The 25675-nt window shown below is 43.0% G+C and overlaps 2 protein-coding genes across 5 annotated transcripts in view; one reads left to right on the top strand and one right to left on the bottom strand.

Moving 5' to 3' along the window:
* The window catches only part of FRK (fyn related Src family tyrosine kinase), a 36721-nt gene extending 29846 nt beyond the window's left edge, over positions 1-6875 (bottom strand). The window contains exon 1 of one of the 2 annotated variants that reach the window (XM_028723218.2): positions 6021-6875. In XM_028723218.2, coding sequence (XP_028579051.2) covers positions 6021-6421 — 401 coding nt within the window. In that variant the 5' untranslated portion in view covers positions 6422-6875. Of the gene's footprint in view, positions 1-1888; positions 4226-6020 lie in introns of those variants that run through there. The other variant, XM_077926075.1, reaches the window with a different exon arrangement.
* A 9871-nt stretch (positions 6876-16746) lies between these two features.
* Positions 16747-25675, top strand: part of NT5DC1 (5'-nucleotidase domain containing 1) — a 97676-nt gene continuing 88747 nt past the window's right edge. The window contains exons 1-6 of one of the 3 annotated variants that reach the window (XM_028723219.2): positions 16829-16951; positions 19579-19670; positions 20592-20663; positions 21507-21613; positions 22045-22124; positions 24463-24544. In XM_028723219.2, the coding sequence (XP_028579052.2) occupies positions 16856-16951; positions 19579-19670; positions 20592-20663; positions 21507-21613; positions 22045-22124; positions 24463-24544 (529 nt within the window). In that variant the 5' untranslated portion in view covers positions 16829-16855. Of the gene's footprint in view, positions 16952-17224; positions 17622-19578; positions 19671-20591; positions 20664-21506; positions 21614-22044; positions 22125-24462; positions 24545-25675 lie in introns of those variants that run through there. The other 2 variants (XM_028723221.2, XM_028723222.2) reach the window with 2 other exon arrangements.

Here is a 25675-nt window from a genome sequence, read left to right as displayed (position 1 = left end):
CTACCCTTATGCCTTGATCTGCCTCCTTAACTTCCTTCAAATCCCTCCTCAAAACTTTCCTTTTCTGTAATGCCGATATTGTGCTGTAAAATATCGTGCCCACACCCATATGTTTAAAGCACTCTTATACCACTTTATGAGTCATGATTTGCCCCAAAAGTATCTTGGGAACTGTAGTTTACCCCTCACAGAGCTACAATTCCCAGCATCTTTGACAAACTAAATTTCCCAGGATTATTTGGGAGAGGGTATAACATGCTTTAAATGTGTGGTGTGTCTGAATCCTAGATCATTGTGTTACTTACACAAATGTCAGCCCCACTGAGATAAATAAGGCTTACTTCCAGGTACAGTGGTACCTTGGGTTACATACACTTCAGGTTACATACGCTTCAGGTTACAGACTCCACTAACCCAGAAATAGTGCTTCAGGTTAAGAACTTTGCTTCAGGATGAGAACAGAAATCGTGCTCCGGCGGCGCAGCAGCAGCAGGAGGCCCCATTAGCTAAAGTGGTGCTTCAGGTTAAGAACAGTTTCAGGTTAAGTATGGACCTCCAGAACGAATTAAGTACTTAACCCAGTGGCGTAGCGTGGGGGTGCAGGGGGGGCCGGCCGCACCGGGCGCAACATCTGGGGTTAGGGCAAATCCACAGGTTAGGGGGCGCAAATCCATGGGTTAGGGGCGCAAATTACTTGCCTTGCCCCGGGTGCTGACAACCCACGCTACGCCGCTGACTTAACCCGAGGTACCACTGTACATGCTTGTAGGATTTTGCCACCTTAATTCTCAGTGCACATGCCCTGTGCTGCCTTCTCATTGACACGTAACATTCAACTGATACTTAAACTCATATTTCAGTGAATGTTGGCTGAAACAGTGAAAGAGGCCTTTATTAAAAAGCAAGCCTGAAGGGATACTATGTTTTTTTGTGGCCAGTTTAGAAAACAAAAGTGGGGTCGTTTCAATCACAGCCCTCCCTCCATGGTTTAGGTTATTAAAATTAACAGTACAGCTGGCTAACATTTGTTGTCCATAATACATTGGCAGAAGGACATTTTCGTGTTTAGGCAAAACAATTGGCACTAACAGAGCAAGGACAGGTGATGGGTTGGTTTCCATGGTTCCTGTTTGCAGTGCTGAATATAATCGAAAGCAAGGCATAGACAAGCGACAGAAGCAGAGAGAGCATATTCTCAAACGTTTAAGTTGTGTGACTAGTATTACTCGTTAAAATTAAAACTTGGTGATTCAAGGCATGTTAGGATACTTAAGGCAACCATTCCAAATAGTTAATTTATATCATAAAGCTACATGTATTGATAGAGCTGGAAACTACTATACTGTAGTTCGAGTCATTAAAAAGAAAATCATATTGCTCAGAAATAAGCTCTCTAGGTGTTTTCATTATAAAGCTGAAAATATTGGCCAAATCATTTTAAGCATTTGCCAAGGAGATACAGAGAAAGAGAACTGGAGAGGAAACAAGCTTACTGGCAGAACAACAAATCTTTCTATATAGCACCATAGGGTCAAACTTTAAAAACCTAATCAGAATTTCCTTCTGTAAGCTGTCTTTTGCCCGCAAGGGGATGCAGCTCGGAGGAGGTGATATTGATAAGTTGGGTTAGAAAAAAAGCCTCAACGAAAACAGTCACACCAGTGCTATGTGTAGTTTGTGAAAGTCATTTACCGCCTATCAATTGTGTTTTTAAAGCTGCATACCATATGTGAATAAAGTGGTGAGCTCAAAAATGCAAGGCCCTCTCTCGCACCCAAAAGGTCACCCATAAATGAGCGTTTCCCCCCCCCCCCCTAAATAATGAAGTGATCATCTGCCCACACTCAAATTGGTATCAAGCATTGCAGGAATACCCAGCAATACGTACCTGGTGTGTTTCTGGCAGCACCAAGAACACCCTAGCATGCTACTGAGACCAACAGGATGTTGATGAGAGCCAGTGTGGTGTAGTGGTTAAGAGCAGTAGACTCGTAATCTGGGGAACCGGGTTCGCATCTCTGTTCCTCCACATGCTGGGTGACCTTGGGCTAGTCATACTTCTTTGAAGTCTCTCAGCCCCACTCACCACACAGAGTGTTTGTTGTGGGGGAGGAAGGGAAAGGAGAAAGTTAGCCGCTTTGAGACTCCTTCAGGTAGTGATAAAGCAGGATATCAAATCCAAACTCTTCTTCTTCTTCTTGTCTGCATGAAGAGCAGTTACCTTAGATGCTCTTTGCCTTTAAAGTTAACAAGCCTATTATATACCCCATACTCATGTTTAAAGGTATGAATTTAAGAGACTGAAATGTGCTTCATACCTTATACTAGTGATGGGAGTTGGATATTGGGGGACCACAGATTCCCTATCAGCTCCAGATAAAATAGCCAATAGTGAGTGATAATAGGATCTGTGTTCCAGCAACATCTGGAGGGCCACAGGTTCCCCATCCCTGCCTTACATTTTTCCTAAGCTTCTCATCTAGGGAGGTGTGCAAAACTTATATGCAGATCAAGCCTGCACAACTTGTGATTCACACACAATCCCTTTGAGGTCACATTGCACATGAAGGGAGCACTTTGCAAGAATGGACTGGCCTTATGATGCACATGGAAATTTGAACACGTTGCTAACCCTTCTCTGCCTACATCTCTGGCAAGTCCTCTTGGGTCTCCAGTTCAAAATATCCAGTACCAAATCCCACTCCTTGGTAGCAGGTCAGATGCCTAGTCAGCTCCCCACTCAGGTAAGCAATGGGAAAAAATACTTGCTGCAAAGCATAGCTTCTGCAGCTGTCTCCCATCTCTCCCTGCCTTTGCCATATGTGAGCAATGTGTCTTTTCTAGGCTGTATTGCTCACTAGCACCCTTCACACCCAGCACTGTGTAGCAGAATCCCCAATTTCCACATGCAGTCAAACTTCTGTTGGCAAGGCCCAGTAATCCACTCCCAGCCACCACCATTCCTGGCCAAACACTTTTGCCTTGCAGAATTGCAGCTTGGATGCACGGAGCAGAACAAGCTGTCGCAACACACCGAGAGTGACAATAGCATTCAGTGCCAACCAGCTATTATGCCAGATTAAACATTTTGAAAGCCTGTTCATTTTTCCTTTGCAGAACTAAAGAAAAAAGAAAAAAGTATAGAGATCCCCAGCCCACTAATTGCCAACATTCAGCGGTCCACTCACCGGTATCTTTCTGTAGCACACAAAACAAGCAGATTTATTAGGGCGAAGGGGACCAGAGGCCACTCTGATAAAGTGGGCCCTGATCCATGGAAGCATGTTTTACTCGCAGCACAATGCTATGTGTATCTTGTCATTTCCTGTAAATTCAAAGTGTCTTAATTCAAAGATTCTAGATATAGGAGTGTTGTCTAGGGCTGCAATCCTATGTACCCGTTTTCTTAGGAGTAGCCCAATTTCACTGCTTATCCTCTTAGCCCTGAAAATGCCCCACAACTCAGCTGCTGTACAAAGAAAGTGGCGGTTAATTTTTCTAGGTATTTTTTAGTTCCTTATTCAATTTACTAGTTCAGATAACCTTTGTGCCAATTTAATCTGGAGTAGGATTCACCAAAGGTTTGCAGCCTCTATGACATAACTTCTTCCTCTTTTCTCCTGAGCCTATATCTTAGATTGCAAAGCTGAGAGCTGGGCCCCATGGTAGTTAACTGCTTTTGTGCAGCACCTAATATATTTTACCCAAACATACGGCAACATAACATGTGCCCAGACAGAGAGCAGACATGTGCCAGTGCCATGGCACCACATCTGCTTGCTATTCCATGGGGTATTTCCTCCAAAGCCACTTTCAGCACATACCCCTGAGTTCCACTGCAAATGTAAGTTGAATTAAGGAAGCTACTGCAGCATTTATTTTTCATGCAAATATAAATCACACACTGACTTTGGTGTAATGTAAACAAGCTGCAATAAAGCTACAATTAAATCTCTCCCGTGTAATAATATACAGTGGTGTGTTTATAGTTTTCTTAACTACAGCAACAATCCTCATATTTTATAGGTCTAAAATAGATAGGCTTAGCTGCTAAGGTTGATAGTTATCATTTTAATTCCTTTAATAGCAACCCTATATTAAGATGAAATTCTTGAATCCGCACACTGATGAGTTCTCCCCAGATGTTTCCGAGTATAGAGAATCCTGCACCTGCTCTGCTGTTGCAATCTGCAGCACAGGGATAGTCAATGGGGTGCCCTCCAGATGTTGTTGGACTACAACTCCCATCATCCCTGAAACACTGGCCATGGTTGTTGGAAGTCAGAGTCCACCATATATTGAGGCTGTCCCTGCTCTAGCACATAAAACCTCTTAAAGTGAACTCCATGTTATTTATGAAGTGTGATACTCAAGAAGTATAGAAGAAGACTATTTTTTGTCAATTTGCTGTTCTCGCTGCACCCACCCCCTTATGCTGTTTCAAACCTCTGGAGATTTTTGGATGGGGCTGCAGGGGAGGGAGGGTGAATATGCAAAATATCACTCCCCTCCCCCTCTTGCCTGCTGACTAGAATCTTCCACTGGCTCAAAGGGCTTTCTGTCATAAGAAGAACAGCATTGCATACAATCCTATGAACTCCTATCAATTTGCTTGCACCACTTCACAATTTCAGCAGTGCTGTGATGGTTTGTAAGTCATGAAAAACCATGGCTTAGTATTTTATTATTATTTATTGCAAATAGTGTTATATTTCTTACTGCTAAGAAAATCTTGAAGCAGTTCACAACACGAAAACATCCATTAAAACTATTTCAAAATGCAGCTATCAGAATATCAAGAAATATACAGTTGTAGAATCCAGTATTGATGATCAGGAAACGTCTAAGCAAAGAGATGTGTTTTCAGTAAACATTGGCAGCATGCTACTGTTGATGCTGCCCAAATAATGGGGGTGGGAGAAGCTTCTACAACACCACCACAGAAAAGGCCAATTTATATTTTTTTGCTAGATGACAATCTGCAGATTGTTGTGTGGCCAACAGGCCTCCTCTGAATATCTTAGTCAATCTTACAGAGAGTGAAGGTGGTCCTTCATGTAAACTGGCCCTGAGTTGCTCAGGACTTTATATGTTAATAAGAAAAGCTTAAGCATTGTTTGGTAGGCAATAGGCTTTCATTATTGTGATGGGAACAAGTCACAGAGAACTTCCAGCTCACACAATTCCACCATACTGGTGTGGCCGTGTAGAGATCAAAAGTTTCACTTCTGCTTTTGACAAGTTGCAGTTTAGCAGTGCAACCAAATCCTAAACTGTGGTTATTCTTAACTGGTTAATTGAACAAAATAGCTTTGTATGCCATCATTTGAAGTTGGCTTGTTTTGAATAAACCATAATAAATATTAATTGCAGTTTATCAGGTTTGGATGAAAGGACAACCTATGGTTGTTAAAAAGGAAGTGAACAGCTCAAATTTCCACCTCACAGTCTTGCCTGAGGTGGATCTGGGAGTATGTAACCCCAAGACTTGTTGAAGCTCATTCCCATCACAATAAATCATGGTTTATTATCACATCTGACCTAGGTCACTATTTTGCTCTGTTGCTTTAATTAAAAGATATTACTAAATTACCACTTTCAGGTTGTCATTATTTCACAGGTGGGGTGCAACTGCATATTGGCAAAATCAGGTTGTACACTTAAAGTGGATTTGGCACTTTTGCTCAACAAACATGCTTCTTCTTTTTTTTAAAAAAAGGGGATTTTGTGGAAATGAATGTGATGGGGAAATGCACTAGGAAGTGTGGGATAGCCATTGCTTGATAGGATGTTGTCTGCAATCTCCATGCATACAAATCAGAATGAATGTTCAATAAACAGGTCATCTGGAAGCAACCTATGTTGCATTGTTATGTCTATATGACAGAAACTATTCTTACTCCAAATTTCCTTGTTACCTGAAGTTGCTGTCATTCCCCACCCCCACCCCCCGCAGCTCTCTGTCTAGCTATTGCTATATGTCAGCTGTACCACGTAACAATATGCATTTCAGAACTTACGGTTCAGCTTCAATGCTCTGGTCAGGAGCCACATAGTTGGCAGGGATGTAACCTTGCCGCTTCTGTCCATGCTTAGCAGACCCGTTCTCCACAAGCAGCTTTGCAAACCACCAGCTCCCTTGAGATTTATCCAGCACTTCAAGCTTATCTCCAGTTCGAAAGCTCAGATCTTCCTCTGTACGGGCTTGGTAATCAAACAGGGCCACATATTTGCAAGTCTGCTTTGATGGATGAAGAGGCGGTGGGTCTGGGATGGGTATACAGATGGTGCCCGAGGAGTCTGGCACAGTCACAGTCGGATTGATGGTAGTTGGGTTAGATTTATCCTCAGTCCCACAACTGAAAAGCCAAGGGATATAAGGCTCCAGACAAGCACAATATTTCCGACAGCAGTTCCCCATTCTGTCCCCTTCTTGCTTGTGGCCTGTATTCCTTCAGTCCCCTTCTTCCTATCCTGAAGCATTCAAGATCCCTTCACACCCATTTTTTCCATTCAGTGTCATTTCAAAAGTTGTCCCAGGACTCCTTCCTCTAGTACAAAAGGCAAATGATTTCACAGGACGTGTCCTCTCCCCCTCCAAGTCTTCTTCACCATAAGAGTTTCCTCCTTGCCTTCCAGCTCCACGCTCAGGACTGAAATCTGAGCACTGAAGTGCAATTGTTCATGTCAGGGGAATTTTTTCACTTCCTCTTCTGATCGGTCAGAAAGACCTGAATCCTCACGTTAGAGGCCAAAAAATCTTGTAGCAACAGAACAGGTAAACAGAAACAGTAGAAAGAGCTTCCAGCTGAACTTCCCTATCTTTGCACCTCCTCGTTCCCTTTATTCTCTTTAAATGTACTCTGGCAGTAGGGAGGCTCTGCACACATTGTAGCTCCTGGTAATGAATAACCAACCTAACTTGCCTTGTTGCTTTGATATGCTGAGTTGCTTGTGGACAAACTATTTTTTGTATGCACTTCCTGGTTTGCTCTTTTCCCCTTCTGTCTTGGTCACTGTGTGTGTGTTGCTGTCCCTCAAACACATACACCACTCTCTCCTTGATGACAGTGCCTCATCTGATGGTCATTTTATTGCACAATGAATTTGCACTTTTTTATTTCATATTCACAAAGAATCCAGAAATCTTTCCCAGATGGCCAGGCCACATTGTGGAATGCCTTCCTTGCTCAGGTGCACCCATCTCCCTCGTTCTTAACATTCAGGAAGAAATTTAAAACATTCCTGATTACGTGGCAAGGGGTGGAAGATACCATCCCCATCCACAACCACCTTGAAATTATCAGACATTCTTAATTTTTAATTAATTCTTAATTTTTAAACTGTTCTGGATGTTTGAAAATTTGTTTTTATAATTGTATTGTTTTAGGTGTTGTCACCCTGGGCTCCTTTGGGAGGAAGGTTGGGATATAAATTTAATTAATAAGTAAAATAAGGGCCCATCTGTGTTGCAACCTCAGTATCAATAATATTAAATAAATACTGTAATAAATAATAACATGCTGTCATACTTTGTTCTTGTTCTTCTTCCTACAGCGTTGTTATAAGAATAAGATGGAGCAAGAGCACCATGAAGAAAAAGAGGAATATACATGTTACAAATAATAAAATTCTTTAGATCTGAAGAAAACAAATCTAATTTTTTGAGGACAGGGAGTTTCCACAAAATTCTAGAATGTCCAGACCTAACTGCTTGATTTATTTAGCAGGACTTGCAGCTAAGTGGTGATGCATTGGCTTACGTTTTCATTTTAGTCACCTAGCTCTGAATTTAAGAACCAAGCAGTGATTTGCTGACTTGGGTTAGCAACCCTGAAGGGAAGTGGAGAGTGGTTCACCCAGTCTATCTGCATTTTATACATAACCAATCACCACAGCAGAGCAATATCCTCAATAGTAATTTAGTCACATTTCTCAGATAAACATAGAGTATGCAGTAATGCGTACACAGTCTGCCTCCACTGCCCTCCCACAATGCAGAGCTATCTTGCAGTTTCTTGAGAAACTCGCTTGATGCATTTCCCCTCAAACCAGCTTCAATCCACAAGGAAAACATAGGCTACTTCACAGTTAAGCTGAGGTGTGTGCATTTGAGACAGCCATTGCACACGCGCAGATGATAGCTTCATGAACAGACGCTGAAGAGCGACTGCAGGGTCAGTTCTATGATCTATGATGCTATGTCACCTCCCAACTTCAACCACAAATCCGCAGACCACAGGAATGAAGTTCACATTCCACAGTTTGGGATCCCCTGGGCTAGCTAATAACAGTAGATTGCTCATCCATGGCCTATCTTATATCAACAGGAGCCATATATTGTAGAAATTGTAGAAATAACAGGAATGACGCTTAAAGAGGCTTTTTAATGTTGTGTGTAAAACTCGTCTAAGAAGAGTCTCCCAGCAAATTAATTAAGGTTATTTGCTTCCCTGAGTGGTGCCAAGTTTGAGGGAAACTTATGTTTGGGGATAAAATTGTGAAGGGATATAATTTCAACTTTGCTGCTGACACCTTTATGGCCCTTCGGCAATTAAATGTTGTCCAGTTTTGTGTGTGTGTGTGTGTGTGTGTCCATCCTGAGATTCTGTGGAATGAATGGCAGTCTGAAGTACAATCTATCAGTATTTTGCTTTATTAAAAATTATATAATCATAGCATGGGGAAGGATATTTGAAGCAGGCAGCAAAATGTCTGAGCCTATATAAGATTTCCAGAGAGCATTAGCTTGAATTTCTCTGCCCTGATTGCTAGCTGAAGGGTTCCACTTTTCACGGATAGAAGAATTAGTTTTCCAGACATCAAGGAACATTATTGGTAGAAATGCAGACACTCATTAGTTACTAAAGGTAATACTCTCTTCACAGTAATGAGGGAGTAGCAACTCTTAGCAATTCACCCTCCCATTCCAGATTAAATAAACTCTGTATCATGTTTTGTTCTTGCCTGCTTAGCCTCTTTGAACTCATTTCTAGTACTCTTATTAACATCATGACCAAATATGATAAGCCCTCCTTTTGGGGGCTTGCACTGTAAATAAATATACTGAGATTAATGGCAGTGCTCACTGGCAATACAGTTTGCTTGAAAATAATATACGTTGATAAAATGCCAGGATTTAATCTATATTCAGGAGACTGTTCCAGTGCCAATATACACGGATGGTAAGCTCTGATCCAATGAGCAAACACATTTTATATCCCTTCCTTTATACAAATTATTTGATTGCCAATGCAAAAAAGCTCTAATTCTAACTCTTTTTTTCAGCGCTAAAAGCTGTTCACTTATCTTTCTCTTAATCAGACCCAGACCATTCATAGGAACGCATTAGACAGAATAACAATAGGTTGGGTGGAATTTTCAAGAACAGTGTGGTAAGGCTAAAATGGGCTGCAATTCCATAAATGTTTTGCAACATTTGCCACACACTTGCTTCCCCCAAAGGTCTGCCTTTCAGAAGATAATAATGTGTCAAAAGTGTGTATAATGTAAATACAGAGTGTATACAATAACATATAGAACTTTCTTGAATAATTCTGCACATATCCACCACCATAATGGCATTTTCATAAACAGTGGGATTACCACTACGATATGTGATTATGTCTTTTCTCTCCAAAATAAAAGTCAAAGTGGCTAAAAATAAATTTCAGTAAAATGAAAATAAGTAAAACTAAAATAAAGTGTAGATGGGGCCTTAGCTGGATACAATCTATAAAAACCTGGCAGCACAAAAAGTCCACAAACTAACGAACTTACCTCCCTCAGCACAGTGACACTGAAATGCACTCATCAGCCTCCAAACCAAAAAATGAGGTCCCCACTAGACAGTCCTTGATGCACCTAAGTCAGTTGGGGAATCTAAAGCAGGGCCACCAATGTTGTTCAGAGCATTGAGAGGAGATGGTTCTAAACAGTGCTTTTTTTCTAGAAAAAGAGGTGCCGGAACTCACCATGAACATCTACCTCTTTTGCTTCTAATGGCAATGCTGCCCACTTGAGGCCTGGAACCCACCTAAGAGGTTCTGGAACTGAGTTCCTGTGAGTTCCCTCTGAAAAAGCCCAGGTTCTAACTGTTTTTTGTTTGTTTAGTCGTTTAGTCATGTCCGACTCTTCGTGACCCCATGGACCAGAGCATGCCAGGCACTCCTGTCTTCGACTGCCTCCCACAGTTTGGTCAGACTCATGTTTGTGGCTTCGAGAACAGTGTCCAACCATCTTGTCCTCTGTCGTCCCCTTCTCCTTGTGCCCTCCATCTTTCCCAACATCAGGGTCTTTTCCAGGGAGTCTTCTCTTCTCATGAGGTGGCCAAAGTATTAGAGCCTCATCTTCACGATCTGTCCTTCCTGTGAGCACTCAGGGCTGATTTCCTTAAGAATGGATGCGTTTGATCTTCTTGCAGTCCATGGGACTCTCAAGAGTTTCCTCCAGCACCATAATTCAAAAGCATCAATTCTTCGGTGATCAGCCTTCTTTATGGTCCAGCTCTCACTTCCATACATCACTACTGCGAAAACCATGGCTTTAACTATACGGACCCAGTATAACTGCATCCAGTCATTTAAAAAAACCTCAAGGCTTCAAAAGCACCAACCAACACTTTGAATTGTGCTCTCCAGCCTGTGAAAGCTGGAAAGGACCAGAGAAATATGTTGTGTCCTGCCATCCAGTTGATGTTTCTGATTATTTTCAAGGACAGCACCATAGGAAACACAAATTCTTGAAGCATATGCAGGGTTAGTCACATGGAATGGTGCTTCAGTTTGTGAAAGAGATTGGCCTAGCAATAGCTGCTGCTAAATTCCTTAATATAAATTGGTGCAGAAGCTGATTTAACTTAGCAGTGGCAAATGTCAAGTATTGTGGAATCCTGCAATTTTTCCAAGTCAGAACATTGGTCCATCTATCTCAGTATCTTCAACACTTAACTAGGAGTAGCTCCCCAAGATTTCAGACAGGGTTTTTTTTCCTCAGTTGGACCTGAAGTTGCTGGCGGTTGAACCTGGAACTTTTTGCATGCAAAACCTGTGCTCTGCCATTGAGTTACAACCAATTCCCAGTGTGGTCTTTGGTCAGTAACTTAGCATATTTGAATGAGAAGGGAATTTAAACAGGCAGGACAGGAAGAAGGGCCATTTGTCTTGGCAAAGGATTCTGGAGGCATAGTTTTAGCAATCTAGGGAATGTGGAGTTGTGAGCGACAGGTAGGTGTGCTCACAACTTGAGAAGGAGTGAGTTGACACTGGAGGGTAGTGCTAGTACCAAAACAGTTTGTCCTCCAATCCTGATATGACCTCATGTGTGCATGTTTATTAATAGGTTTTCATCATTACTTTTGAGCCAAGGTTGAAAATGTGTAGGCTTAGCTTAAGCATAAATGCTGTTGTGGATGTGAATCGACTGCTGCGGTTAACAGGATAACAATTGTACAGAAATGTATAAACTGCTAATGGTTCAACTGCTCAATGTCCCTGCACTGTGCCTCCTGCTGTTAGCATTTTATAAGAATACCAACTTCTAGGAATAATAGCGTTTTAAAGTTGCTTTAAATGCACAGCTTGTAGTCTATTGATGTACATCATTTACACAGAACGTTTTCTGTTGTTAGTGCCATTTTCCCTGATAAAAGCCTGCTGCTACCTCTAATTCCATTAAATCCTGTTCCATTTAACTTACTATCAGCTTAGGCCTTGTTTACTTACACAAAATAATTGTAATGATTAAACACAGCTGTAAAAGACGCGTTTCTCAGCCAAGTAAAGGACAATAATTCCATAAACAAATTAGGAGTTATTTTAACATAGGAAAGACCTTGACTGCAGTATTATTTTATGTTTTCTCTTTACTATTTTATTATTTATTTTTACTGGGTAATTAAATCGCAGACTATAGCTGGAACAGTTGGGTTTCAGGAACACAGAACACCTATTATTTGCACATTAATTGGCACCATGCTTTACAATTGTGTTTTGGAAAGTAACAACTACGGTAAATGCCTCCCCATGCTACATGTAGGGAATTGCTATTACTTTTTGAAATATCTGCGTATGTGTAGCTCAAAGTACTCATTGATATTAGGTTTACTTAAACAAAATGTTATTCAGGAGACCTATGCACATTTGCTAAATGAATTATGGCCTGCACTACAAATCACTTAAGCTAGTGTATTTGCACATGCAAATCAAACCAATTTGCTTAAATCTGCCTGAATCAAAGTATTGCATCGTAAGCCAGTTGTTTTTGTATGAAATTTTTTTGGGGGGCAGGGGGAATTTAATTTGCATCTTAAAGTATACATTTTACCCCCCAAAAAAGTATTTTGTAAAGAAAAATAATTAGCAGGAAACAGCCTGCATAGTTCAGTTGGTTAGAGCTAGTGCTATTAATGCCAAGGTTGCAGGTTTGATCCCCATATGGGACAGCTCTATATTCCTGCATTGCAAGGGGTGGACTAGATTATACTTACGGCCCTTTCCAACTCTACAATTCTATGATAGGAGAAACAAAACGCCAACTTTTTCAGTTAACACAAACTTTGGTATTCCCTGCCCCATGGAACTTGGCACATCAGACTGCAAACCCATATGTATTTCCAAGGGCTATATACTTGGTGCCCCTGCTATAGGGTGTATGGGCATACAGTGGTACCTCGCAAGACAAATGCCTCACAAGACAAAAAAACCTGCAAGACGAAAGGGTTTTTTTGTTTTTTGAGCTGCTTCGCAAGACGATTTTCCCTATGGGCTTGCTTCGCAAGACGGAAACGTCTTGCAAGTTTGTTTCCTTTTTCGTAACACCGTTAATACAGTTGCGACTTGACTTTGAGGAGCAACTCATAGCACGTGGTGTGGTAGCCTTTTTTGAGGTTTTTGAAGACTTTGGTGATATTTGAAGCTTTTCTGAAACTTTTCCGACACCGTGCTTCGCAAGACGAAAAAAATCGCAAGACGACAAAACTCACGGAACGAATTAATTTCGTCTTGCGAGGCACCACTGTATATGCACATCTATAATACCCAAATTGGACGCGGGTGGCGCTGTGGGTAAAAGCCTCAGCACCTAGGGCTTGCCGATCAAAAGGTTGGCGGTTCGAATCCCCGCGGCGGGGTGCGCTCCCGTTGCTTGGTCCCAGCGCCTGCCAACCTAGCAGTTCGAAAGCACTCCCGGGTGCAAGTAGATAAATAGGGACCGCTTACTGGCGGGAAGGTAAACGGCGTTTCCATGTGCGGCTCTGGCTCGCCAGATGCAGCTTTGTCACGCTGGCCACGTGACCCGGAAGTGTCTCTGGACAGCGCTGGCTCCCGGCCTCTTAAGTGAGATGGGCGCACAACCCTAGAGTCTGTCAAGACTGGCCCGTACGGGCAGGGGTACCTTTACCTTTACCTTTAATACCCAAATTGGAGGCTACAGAAATGGTGCATCTGCTAAAACATATGCCTGGGTAAATACCTGTATTCAGGACATACAGTAATACCCAAATATAGTCATGTTGTGTCTGTGTTTTCTTAGTTCTGTACATTGCCGTTGTGTCCTCACTGAGAAATGGACATCTAGGAATGAATCCCAGTGGTATAGGGTTGGAGCTCAGAGACCATCACCTTGCATGAGGTCCAGACAAGACAGAAGAATGCAGAGAAACTGGACACTTGGTAGGAAAATCTAGAAGTGCATGCAAATCTAGATGTGCATGTGGAAAACATCTTCTGGAGAGCCATACATATAAGGCCAATCAGACCATTGCCCATTTCTAGGCAAGCCTGGCCAATAAATGAGAGTATTAGTAGCTATAGCTATGCTTGAATCTGGAACGTGAATACCATTGTTTCTGCCCTTGCTCAATGTAGCACTGAGTGCCTTCCCATGTATGACAATAAAACACATCAAAAGGCCACTGGTTCTAAATCAAGTCATTTTTAATACAGTGGTACCTCAGGTTACATACACTTCAGGTTACATACGCTTCAGGTTACAGACTCTGCTAACCCAGAAATAGTGCTTCAGGTTAAGAAGTTTGCTTCAGGATGAGAACAGAAATTGTGCGGCGGCGGCCCCATTAGCTAAAGTGGTGTTTCAGGTTAAGAACAGTTTCAGGTTAAGAACAGACCTCCGGAACGAATTAAGTACGTAACTAGAGGTACCGCTGTACTCCGCTAAGTTCTACTCCCCTGATGTTTTGTGGAAACTTCTGTGCATTGAAACGTTTTTATGCCATCTTAATTCTACAGATCTAAAAAATGGGATGCCTCTCATTCTATAGCTGAATAATGAAACTTTCTGCACCACTCTCCTAGCGCAACAAGGGGGAGGGGAGCGAAAGAATATGCCTGGCATTAGATGCATAAAAATAAATAACAGCCATAGAAATCAAGGAGACTACTGGGTAGCCTATGAGCTACCGCATTAGTCTCCAATGGAAAATCACAGTAATGTCCTCTATTTTTAAACAGTTGCACTAGTCAGCTAAGTGCATGTAGGCTGGGAGATGACAGCTGGGAAGGAAATCACTATGCCCACCCTAAGCACTTATATGCTGGAACAGAAAATCTTATGGCTGGGCTGTTAGCTTTTAGTTTCCTATATGCCATAAAGGAAAGCAATTTTATTATACAAGGAAATATTCTGGCCTGCTTTTTACTGGAACATTTATTTGATTGCGTTATCATTGTTTTCTGGGTTGTTATCTTAATTGTTGCATATTTTGATCCCACTTCATGCAGAACTTGTCACGGTTAAAGGTTAAAAATGTGAGCCACAGGCTAGGAAATCTCCAGTTCTGATTCAGCTAGATTTCAGTCAAGTGTCAACTGGATTTCAGAGTGAGGCTTCATGACTCGAGAGCCCAATGTAATTTTGTAAAAAGCAGCTGCAGAGAGAGGGGATTTGATCAGGGCAGTGGTGCAGGAAAAAAGTGGGGCCTAATATAGCAGTTTGATTACTGCATTGCATTGTTACTGAGGACAAATAAGATTGTACAAAAACAAGATTGGGTGCAGGCCTGACCAGGCCATAGGTGTCCTGACTATGGCAAAGGTGACCTGTGTGCTTGCTTGCTTAACAGCTGTTGGGAACTTCAAGGTCCCTGCTCTCCCTTCTTATGGTCTTTGTACTGGACCTGGAGACTCCAATAGAGAGCATTCCATGTCAAGGAGGAGGGCAAGTGGGCACTCTGTCAAATGACAGGGCAGGAGTTACACAGAGCAGAGCCTTTTCACTGGTGGTGCCCATTGTATGCCTCGCTCTTCCCAGACCTGCTCTCTTTTGGCCTGTATTTTGGAGCTTTATAATTTAGGAAGACTTTGGAAAAACTGGTTGATAAGTCTTATCAGTTGCTGACGTATGAGCGGATTTTATTTGCTGCTATTCTGTGCTTCTGGTGCACCAGGGTTTACACTAGCATAATAGAGTTGGCCAGGATGCCAGAAGGGATACACTTTACGAGCTTTCTCCATTATCTGCACAGCAGGGGGTGTTCAGTCAACAGTGCAAAGGCTGAGCTGAAGCATTCCCTGCTGGTTACCTGCTTTCAGGAATAGAGGTCGCTGATGGTAGTACCCAATTGGTTAGCTGTCAGATTCTAGAGCTCCCTATTGGTGGCTCTTAGGGAATTCACAAAATACAGAGTCCATTCATAAAACACAGTATTCATTCATAAAGCAGTAACATAAATCTCCATTGCTACATATTGGGTGTATATTTCAGCGTTTGAACATACAAGTTTATGGCTGTGCTGTAGTGTAGTGCTTATGCGACTGTGAATAAGTGACTGGGCTCATTATATCAGGGTTGGGGGGGTAAGAGATAACAAAACTGATTTCCAATAATTGCCCCCCCCCTTATTTCCATAACAAGTCCTTAAGTCTGTACTCTGAATGGTGACACCAGGGACCTAGAAGGTGCAGGGCGTGTCAGTCCAACCCCTGCACAGACTCATCAGGGCTGACCTTAAATTGGGCCACATTGGGCCCTGCTGGCTGCTCCTAAGGGGGCACCTGCACCAGGGCAATTTAGAAGGATTTTATTTATATATATAAGATTTTGCAGACTTTGTGAACCTACAAAAAAAATATCAAGTTGCACCCCCACTGCTTCAAATTGGGCCCCACTGGCCAGCGGAGTCTAATAGTTGCTGGGCCTGAGTTGCCCTGCCTTTGCAATGACATCTGGGGTTTGCAATTTTGGGAGAGGGGAGACTGCATTGCTGTATATATGTTTTGTTTTATTTGTTTTTTATCTTATATTTTTGAAATGTACATTGTTTTTCCCCTTTAATTTTTTTGGGGGCCCCCAAGACAGTGGGGCCCTAAGTTATAGCTTGTTTAACTTATACGTAAATCCGGCACTGCTTATAGGCAACCAACCGACCGGGCTGCGAAAGCTTTGAGAGAAAGTGTGTAATGACAGATCTGCGGAAGGTGCCGAAATGAGCGCCGAAAGTTCAGCGTCCTGAGCTTACCCTCGTTTCAGAGGAAGCCCTGCCTTTCGTTGCCCAAGCGTTCCTTGCCAAGTCCTCTTAAGGGTCCAAGAGGAAAAATCATGTTTTCGCTTTTTTAAAGAAGAAGGAAAGGACCGAAGACGACTTCGCTACCCGATCGTCCAGGGCCAGGCACAGGTGGCCCGGCCGGAGCCGCGCCAAGGAAGGGGCAGGGAGGCGGGCGGAAGCGGCGGGATGCCCCCGGAGCCCCGGCAGCGTGAGTCGGCTCGGTTCCCGCAGGAAGGCGCGGCCGGAGGAGCGCGGCGGGCGGCTTCCCTTCCCGGAGCAGTGGAGGGCAGACGCGGCGGCGGCGGAGGCTGCTGCTTCTCCTCGTGCTTCTCGTGCGCCTCCTCCTCCTCCGCCATGGCGCGGCCCTCCTTCTCCCTGGCCGCCTGCGAAGTGATCGGCTTCGACCTGGACCACACGCTGTGCCGCTACCACCTGGTCGAGAGCGCCCGGGTGAGTGAGGGGCAGCCGAGGGGAGACGGCGAGGCGAGCGCCGGGGCAGCTGGAGCGGCGTCCGCTCTTCGCCCGCTGCGCCGCCGCTCCCTCCGCCCTTGTCGCAGCCTCGGCCGGCCGCTCCGCCACCGCCGGCCGAGAGCGGCGCTGCGACGCGGGCGGAGGAGGCGAGGCGGGCGTCTCGGGGAGGGGACTCTTTGGCTGAGGCGGCGGCGTGGTTTTGGCGGGCCTCCTAGGTCTGCGGGCCTTCTGGCGGGCCTGCTGGCGGAGCGGGGAAACTCCTCCCCCCTGGAGTCCTTTGGCGCCGCATTTCTGCTCGCTGCCCAGGGGCAGAGTCAGCCTCTTGGAGTCAGCGGAGCCTCCTTCCGAGCAGACGCGCGCAGGAGTCTTTCCGCGCAATGCTGCTCGTGCTTGCTCGGAAGGGCGCGCCACGCGGCTCCGTGGAGCTTACTCCCGAGTAGGCAAGCGTTGGATGGGGAAGAGGGCTCGGGAGTTGCTTCCCGTGGGCATCTGGCTGGCCGCTGTCAGTGCAGGATGCTGGGCTAGAGATGCCCGGATCCAGCGGGGGAATCACGTACCAGCAACTCGCCCTTGTGTTTCTTCCAGCCCATGTCCCTGAGGCTGAATACGTCGGGTGCCTCACATTTCTGTGTTTCCAAGGTTTATTCATGTAAGAAATGTATGCACTACGCTTTGAAAATATGCATGGCAAAGCCCTTAAAGTTGTTTACAGAACAAACTGAAACATTAATCATAATATAACCAGTGCAAGGAAATATATTTGTTTCTTGCTTGGGGAAAACACATTGGTTTTTGTTTTTGTTTTCTTTTCTTTTTGTTTAAAAAAACAAGGTAATTTACAAAGCTGCAGACAAAGCTGAACCTCCTCTCCTACTGTGCTTGCTATCCATTATTATTACTATTTTTATGTCCCTCCTTGCTCAAGGTGGCCTACATTGTTCTCCCCACCCCACTACATCCTGTCAGGTAGGTTAGGCAGAGAAACAGTGACTGGTCCAGGATCACCTAGTGAATCAGTGGGGATTTGAACTTCGAAGTCCTAGTCCATTATTCTAACCACTACACCACACACCTCAATCTTCAAATGTCTGTTCCTCCCCTCTTTCCCTTTATCCTCAAGTATTTATATGAAGGTTTGAAACTCTCCCCTGGGAATTTCTGTTGTGGAAGTGCAACTCATTTGAATGGCAGGTATTCAAGAGCACATGTGATATTAGAGCACCTGTGATAAAAGTTAGTGTGGGAAGAACTCTGGTTTCTCCTCATGGGTCCAGCGCAATTACAACATGCATGAGATCTAGTATTTTTTTATACAACCAGAGCAAAACTTTACCTTCAACTTTTATCCTGGTGTAAAATCTATGGGCATCTTTAATTTATGAAATTGTAACTGGTTTTATGCCAGTTTAATAGCTTCTTCCAGAAGAGTCCTGAGAAGTGAAGTTTGAAGACAGAGAACCCTACTCTCACACTTCTAAATTCCTAGGGCAGGCTTCCTCAACAGGATTGTTCCCAATGGAAGAGAAAGAGAGTGCACATTAGTGACAGAGAGACTGCACGTTTATTGTTCAAACACAAGTTGCAGTATTTACTGAAAATTTTTGCATCTCACTTTTCTAAGAGTTTGCCAAGGTACAAACCATGTACATAGGCGCCGACTCCATGGGGCTTGAGGGGGCCCGAGCCCCCTCAAAAATTCGTTTGGGGGGGCTCCGCCCCCCCAATAATCTCCGGCGCCCCTCCAGCAGAGCGCCATCGCCGCCCCTCCCCCAGCCCAAAATGCACAGGGAGGGGCGGGCTGCATGCCTCCTGCCCTCCCTCCCGAGCAAAAGCTCCACCCAATTTCCTTTGGAGCTGATTAATAGGCGCAGCACGCTCTCCCCTATTTGCTCACGAGGAGGCGGCGCCACTTTATTTGCATATTCATGAGCTTATTTATTATTCATGAGCTTTCCCGGGCCCCCCCCAATATTTTTTATAAGTCCGCGTCCCTGACCATGTAAACATTGCAACTAGTGATGAAGACCATCTCAAGCTCTTTCCATGCACATATTTCAACTACAGTGGTACCTTGGGTTACATACACTTCAGGTTACACACGCTTCAGGTTACACACTCCACTAAGCCAGAAATAGTGCTTCAGGTTAAGAACTTTGCTTCAGGATGAGAACACAAATCGTGCATCGGCGGCACGGCAGCAGCAGGAGGCCCCATTAGCTAAAGTGGTGCTTCAGGTTAAGAACAGTTTCAGGTTAAGAACGGACCTCCGGAATGAATTAAGTACTTAACCCGAGGTACCACTGTAGTTTTCTATGGGTGCATTGCTCACATTAAAGAAGTAACTATGAGACATAAGGAGGGGGGAAAACCTTGAGGTGAGGCTGGATTACATTTCAGAACATTTCACCCTTCATTCTCAAAATGTCACCTTGAGGGTAAAGAAATGTGAGTGTTAAGAATTAATCTAAATGTTAGCCTTTTTATGTGCAGAACATTCTTCTGCAGCTAATAAGGTAAACTTTAAAGTGTGAAGTGACGGAATCTTGGAGTGTCTCAGTATATTTAATTTTATGTAGCGTTACATCTTCCTTTCTCTTAATTTGCAGCTTATATATGATAGTTTTGCTCAGTACATGGTAAAAGAGAAAGATTATGATAAAGAACTGCTGAACGTATCCCATGAAAGCTGGGATTTCTGGTAAGTGATTCTGTTTAAAAATAATAACTATTTCCAGACTTCTCGCCAGCTCATTAATTGCATGCATTAAAAGCACACACCCATACATATCTTTAAGGGTTACTTAGAGTATTTTCCTGGATGTATGTCCTGTTTGGCTCAACCCTACTTCCTGCTGCTCAGGTACTCATCCCGACCACTTGGTTCTGTGGTGCTTTTGTTCAGTGACACTGTGGAATCCATAATCTCTCATCTAGAAAATTGAGCTGGGTGGCTTTATTTTTCCTCCGGCCACTGCCTAACGAAGATCAAAAAGGCAATCTTTCTTGGGGATTCCTCTCACAAATGGCTATGCAGCCTCCAGAGAAGTGTTGGGGAACCCATAGATCAGCATCTGGAGAACCCATCATATTCAATCATTGGCAATGCCAGTTGGGGTTTATGAGAGTTAGAGTCGAACGATTTCCGGAGGGCCCCACCCCTGCCCTGGGTCCTGGCCTGGCAAGAAGTCTTTTCAACATAGCCAATTTCTCTTAGGTTGTTTGGAATGATGATAGATTTGCCCATACTTCAGCATGTAATTAATTCCTTTGCCAATTTCAGTGCATTTTGATGGAAGCCAAAAACAATGTAGAAAATAATGCAATTGTTTACATAATGTTTGCGGACTACAAAACAAAAAACCCTGAACAGTTCCTGACTTATGAACATGTGGATTGTGGCAGTTTATGCTCCCATTTCTGACCAAATTCTCCAACTTTTCTACCCATCTCCCTCCATTGCCCTGAGTATCTCTTACTGCCATAAGTTTATTAAGGCTGCTGTCTGTACTCGGTACCACATGTATATATTTGGAATATAAGGTTAAATGTATACAAGCTTAAATGTATCATCTTTCTCACTCTGCTCCCCACCTCTACCTTATCGGTGAAACAAATGTAGCTTTAAAGGCTTGGTGTTGGACATGGAAGATGGCAACTTCCTTAAACTTGCAGAGGATGGAACTGTTTTGAGGTAATATATTTTATTTTATAAAAACACTGTACTTAAGTTCCTATAATTGTGGATTTTTGTGTGGGGTGGGGAGGAATCTGTTTTCAAAGCACCATCATACTATTCTGTGAACTGATCATAATAATTCTACAATATGAATTGCTTTTACTCATCTAAATCCTACACTTGCTTCCAATAGTCTTCACCTGTCAGAGGAATATAGCAAAGTAACTCTTCCAGTTAGTTAAGTAAAAATCCAATCAAAATACAGATAAAAGTTAATTAATTCCTTAATGTTGTCAGTTAGCAAAATTATTGAAGTTGAAAGCAATGTGTAAAATAAAACTATACTATTTATTATTTACACCAGAGGAAGAATTCATTACCTAGATTTTCAGCTTTTCTTCCCCTTCCCTCTTCTTTTGTCAAGTCTCTAAAAATATTAGCAATTTTTGACAGGAACCGACAAATGGAATGATCTGCCTGTCTAATCCAGGTCCAATGAAATCCAAAGATTAGACAAGAGCAAGAAAAATGTCTAAAGAACATAATTTTGTGGCTCAAATTTGGTGTTATAATGTCTATATATATTGCCAAATTTGAGTCCAAAAATTATAAATCTGCTAGTGACTACTAGATCTCATTGCAGATTTTTTTAGAATCTCCTGTTTGGAAAGAAGAAGAAATATTTCATACAATTCATGCAATGATGTTCCACTAAGTCATACTCAGAGTAGTCCTATTGATGTCGGTGAACTTCTGAGCTGTTGAAGTCCAGTGAATTCAGTGGGTCTGCTCTCAGTAAAATTAATGTTGGGTATCACTCCATGCCTTTAATTCTTGGTACATATATATGTTAAACAGGGCAAGCCATGGCACAAAACAAATGACCTCTGAGGAGATCTTAGATACGTATGGAAGGAAGGAATGGCGACACTTCAAGACAATGAGTGGAATGGTTTCTCGTTCAGGTACCAGAGAAATATATATTTAACAATGCTTGGGCCTCACTGGCTAACGTATGCAAATTTATGAAGGAATCTGTGACTGGATTTCTTGGTATCTTTAGCCACTGTTCTGCGTTTCTTTCACATCGAGGGAATCCATACGATTAAAGGGTAGCAGGGCTTCTCCACTGGCAGCACCCCCAATGTTGTGGCCTCTTGCCTGGCTCTGCCTTCTTATGTCTTCAACATTGAAAGAAGGTGTGAGGGGGCAGCTTTCATGTGTTTTATGTCAGAAATTTTAATTATATATTATTTTGCTTGCTGTTATTTTGCTGGACTATTGTTGCTGTTTTAAATAATACTGCAAACTGCCCTGGAACCACTGGATGAAGGGTGGGTTTAAAATCCTTTTAATAAACAATACACAAATAAAATTCTTTTATTTTTCTCTGCAGCTAAATATTATGCCTATGACAATTACTTTGATCTGCCTGGGGCACTTCTTTGTGCACGGATTATTGATGGTTTAAACAAAGTAAGTGTTAACAGTGGTGTTTTTTCACTGGACTGTAGACCAGGTTAACTTAAATGAGAGCTTTTTCTCCCTTGTGTTCCTCCTTTTTCTGTTCCTCACCTTGCTTAGGTATTATGTAATGGGCTTGCTTAACAATTATGCTGCAAGAGGAACTTAATTTCTGTGATGGAATTTTATATACCTGTTCCATTGCAATGAATAAGTTGGACCATGGCAGTCATAGGAGTCACTTCTGTAGATGACCAAGTAGTGGTCTTGGGGCTAAATTAGACATGATGTTCAACATTCACATATTTAAAATGCAAATAGCAGCCTTAGAGATTGGGATTGCAGAAGCTGGAGATGGGAAATCAAACCCTCTTCTTCCCCTGTTGCAGTTCTGATGAAGCACCCACTCCCCCTGCTTTACCCTGCCCCTTACCTATGACAGACAACACTGCTTCCAGATGTTGAATTGTATAAACCCTTAAATACCATCTTCCTACATGCATTCCAAATTCACACCTGTTTTCTCTGATGGATGACAAATGAATCCCTTGGTTTTCAGTCCTGAGTCTTGAGGCTAGGTTAACCTGTTCTAAAAGCTTTACAGAATGAACAGACAAACTGCCTTTCATTATCTGCAATGTACATTGTGGTTACTCTCCTTTATTTTACTGAAGGGCATAGGCAAACCACAAGAACCTCTCTCACCCCATGTGCAAACACGCTGACAGAACTCGCCTGAGTTTGTAACTTTAGGGGTTTGCGGCCTAGGAGAGGCCATTCTCTATGGCAACCCCTAAGTGGGTTAATTTCCTCCCCCCAGAGGTGCATCTGGCATTGTTATTATAAATTACATTTGTCAGTTCCTTTCATCACAGAAGTGAACCAAAGCGAGTTATGTTAGAATCAGTTAAAGCGAATACAACCAATAAAAGCCTAAAAGCAAAATCCACAAGAAGAAATACAATACAAAAGAAACAGTGCAGATTGGGCCCAGAAGGATAGGGCAAGTGAACAGGCAGCAATTCTTTGGAGAGGAGGAGGGAGGCCTACAGAGAAAGGGGGACCACTGAGGGCACCTTGCCTAAGGGTCCCCCCCCCAAATTGGAGCCAGTACTGGGTGCCCCAAGCCCCTGCATCTGTCCCTTGCATCTGTCACTCTGCTCAGTGAAAGGGCACGTCCTGTGCTTTGAAAGCTGGGGTGGAAAAAGTAGGCCTAAGAAGTGGGAAAAAGGTGTTCTCTCTTTTACATGCAAGGGTCATGGGGAGAGGGAACCTCAGCCTGGATTTGGCCTGGTTCCTGGTGTTTGGGGTACATGCGGACAGGGATGTTTTTGTTTGTTTGTTTGTTTGTTTGTTTACTGAGCACTCCAAACCTTGTAACTCTACCTCTGTGTTTAGAAACGTGTTTGTATTACTTTTGGTTGGCATGCAAGGTTTGCTGCCTCCGCAGGCCCATGTTGAAGCACTACTGTATAGCAAAGCTTTTAAGTAATTTTAGGCATGTCACTAAGGAGAACAATTTACTACAACAGCTGAACTGCAAAGAGACAGATTTGTTAAAATGAAGAGCAGAAACCGAAACACTTTCATGCCCCTGTGATGCCTGTGATTAATCTGTTTTGTAAATAACATCAGTCTGCCAGTTTAGTTTCAGATTTTGTGGTAGAAGATTCCCCCCACCCACCCAAAATAGCAACACAGTAAGTGATGCAGAATGATCTGTATATTTCAGTATCGCAAGATTAATTATTGCATTTTTATTCGTGATAGGTTGTTAACAGATAAGGAAACAAGACATTGCCTTTCAGTGTGAGTTAAAACCTGAGCTGTGTTGTAACTCCTATCTAAATCCCCATCCATTTCCCTTTCTCAGGCATGGCCTATACACACACAGCAGAATGAGGTGACAGAATAGACTATACAAGTGGTTCTCAAAAATTTCACCCCAAGGCAGATGGAGGCAAAGTTTGGAATAATCAGCTGGCAGTTACAGAAATAATGTTCTACTGGTGCCTCATCCATCTTTGGAAATTGCTAAATTATTTGCCACCATGTTTTCCTTGTGACAAGGAGTTCCAAAGTTCAGAGGCCCTCAGGCAAAGTACAGCCACTTGCTTTGGAGGTATTGTAACTCAACCAGGGGTGAGGGAATGAAGCAAAAAATCATAGAAGAGAGCATTGCTGCCTGGCCTTTGAACATGGTCTTGTCAAGCTACATTTTTGCTGTTGCTGCAGGTTCCCTTTCAAATCACTAATTTATGAAACTCACAGTGATTGCTCTGTTAAAATTTGGAGTGACTTTTAATTGAGGAAGCTCAAAGGATTTCTTGGGTTTTTTTCTTGCTTACAGCATAGTCCTAGGCGAAAGTATGACTTTTGGAAGGATATGGTTGCTGCCATACAGCATAATTATAAGACTTCAGCTTTTAAAGGTAAGCAAATTCATTGTCATGTGATGGGTATTTTTACTACTACAACAACTACAACAACAATGCTATTCTTTGTGTATCTGACAGTTCATGGCAGTTAGTAGTCTGAGTGTTGAATATGCCCATTCAGTACCGTATATATGGTTAGCTTGACCGAACTATAACCATTGCATAGAAGTGCACTAAAAGTCACTTCTGTACTGATAAAAGTCTTCCAAGTTATCAATTCATAGTTAAGTGATGTTACGTTAGGGTTATACTTGTACTTAGAAGATTTGCATCTAAGAATGGAACAAGATGCTTGGCGACAAAAATGTGTTTCCCAGTTCTGTGTTTGCCTGGGACATCAATCGGTCCATTCCTTTTTCTCCCTTGCAAATGCCCACCTCATGCCCTCACACAGCACTGGAAATTTCTATGTTTCCCTCTGAATGTCTGTTTCCAGCTTAAAACCCAACCAGGGTCAAGCTCACTGCAGAGCAGTACATGCAGCAATGTTGTTAAGGGGCTGGAAACACCCAGTGTGTTTAATGCCAGGCCTGTTTGTCAGGTCTGAGTGATGTCTGTTCCAGGAGGCCCTGCAAGAGTTCCTCACCCATGATATTGCATGGAGGCGGGAATGGCTCTTCAAGCATATCATGGTGTAAGATGTACATAATCTGACTGGATGTGTGTGTGAAAAATTTGCCAGAGGTAACTGTCATATATAGCTTCTTCCAGACTTTTAAGTGGACTGTGAACAGGGAGAACAGACATCCCTAGACTACCTGCTTTCTATTTATTACAGGTGTCTCCCACCCCACCCCCACCCTCATTTCAGAATTCACTTCTGAGGGCAGGTTCCCAAAAAAATGTAACAATATTATAAATTATATTCAGAGATTGATGCTGAAGCTTTGCACAGTGCTGACAGGGAGTTGTATCTATATTTCTATACTTAAAACCTGTACGTAGCCTTGTACCTGCGGGCTTATATCTCCACGGCAGATTTTCCTCCTTCCTTTGAAGTTCTGTGGATCAAGATGATGCCTTAAAAGACTTAGGCCGCATGGTACTGGGATAGTAGTACCTTTGACTTCAAGATTCCCCTTACAGCACTTGCATCCTTTGAGATAGAGATAGGCTTGTTTTGCT

This window comes from Podarcis muralis, chromosome 3 (assembly GCF_964188315.1).
Source record: "Podarcis muralis chromosome 3, rPodMur119.hap1.1, whole genome shotgun sequence".
NCBI lineage: Eukaryota > Metazoa > Chordata > Lepidosauria > Squamata > Lacertidae > Podarcis > Podarcis muralis.
The sequence above is the reverse complement of the archived record's forward strand: the minus strand, read 5'-3'. Positions and strand labels throughout refer to the sequence as shown.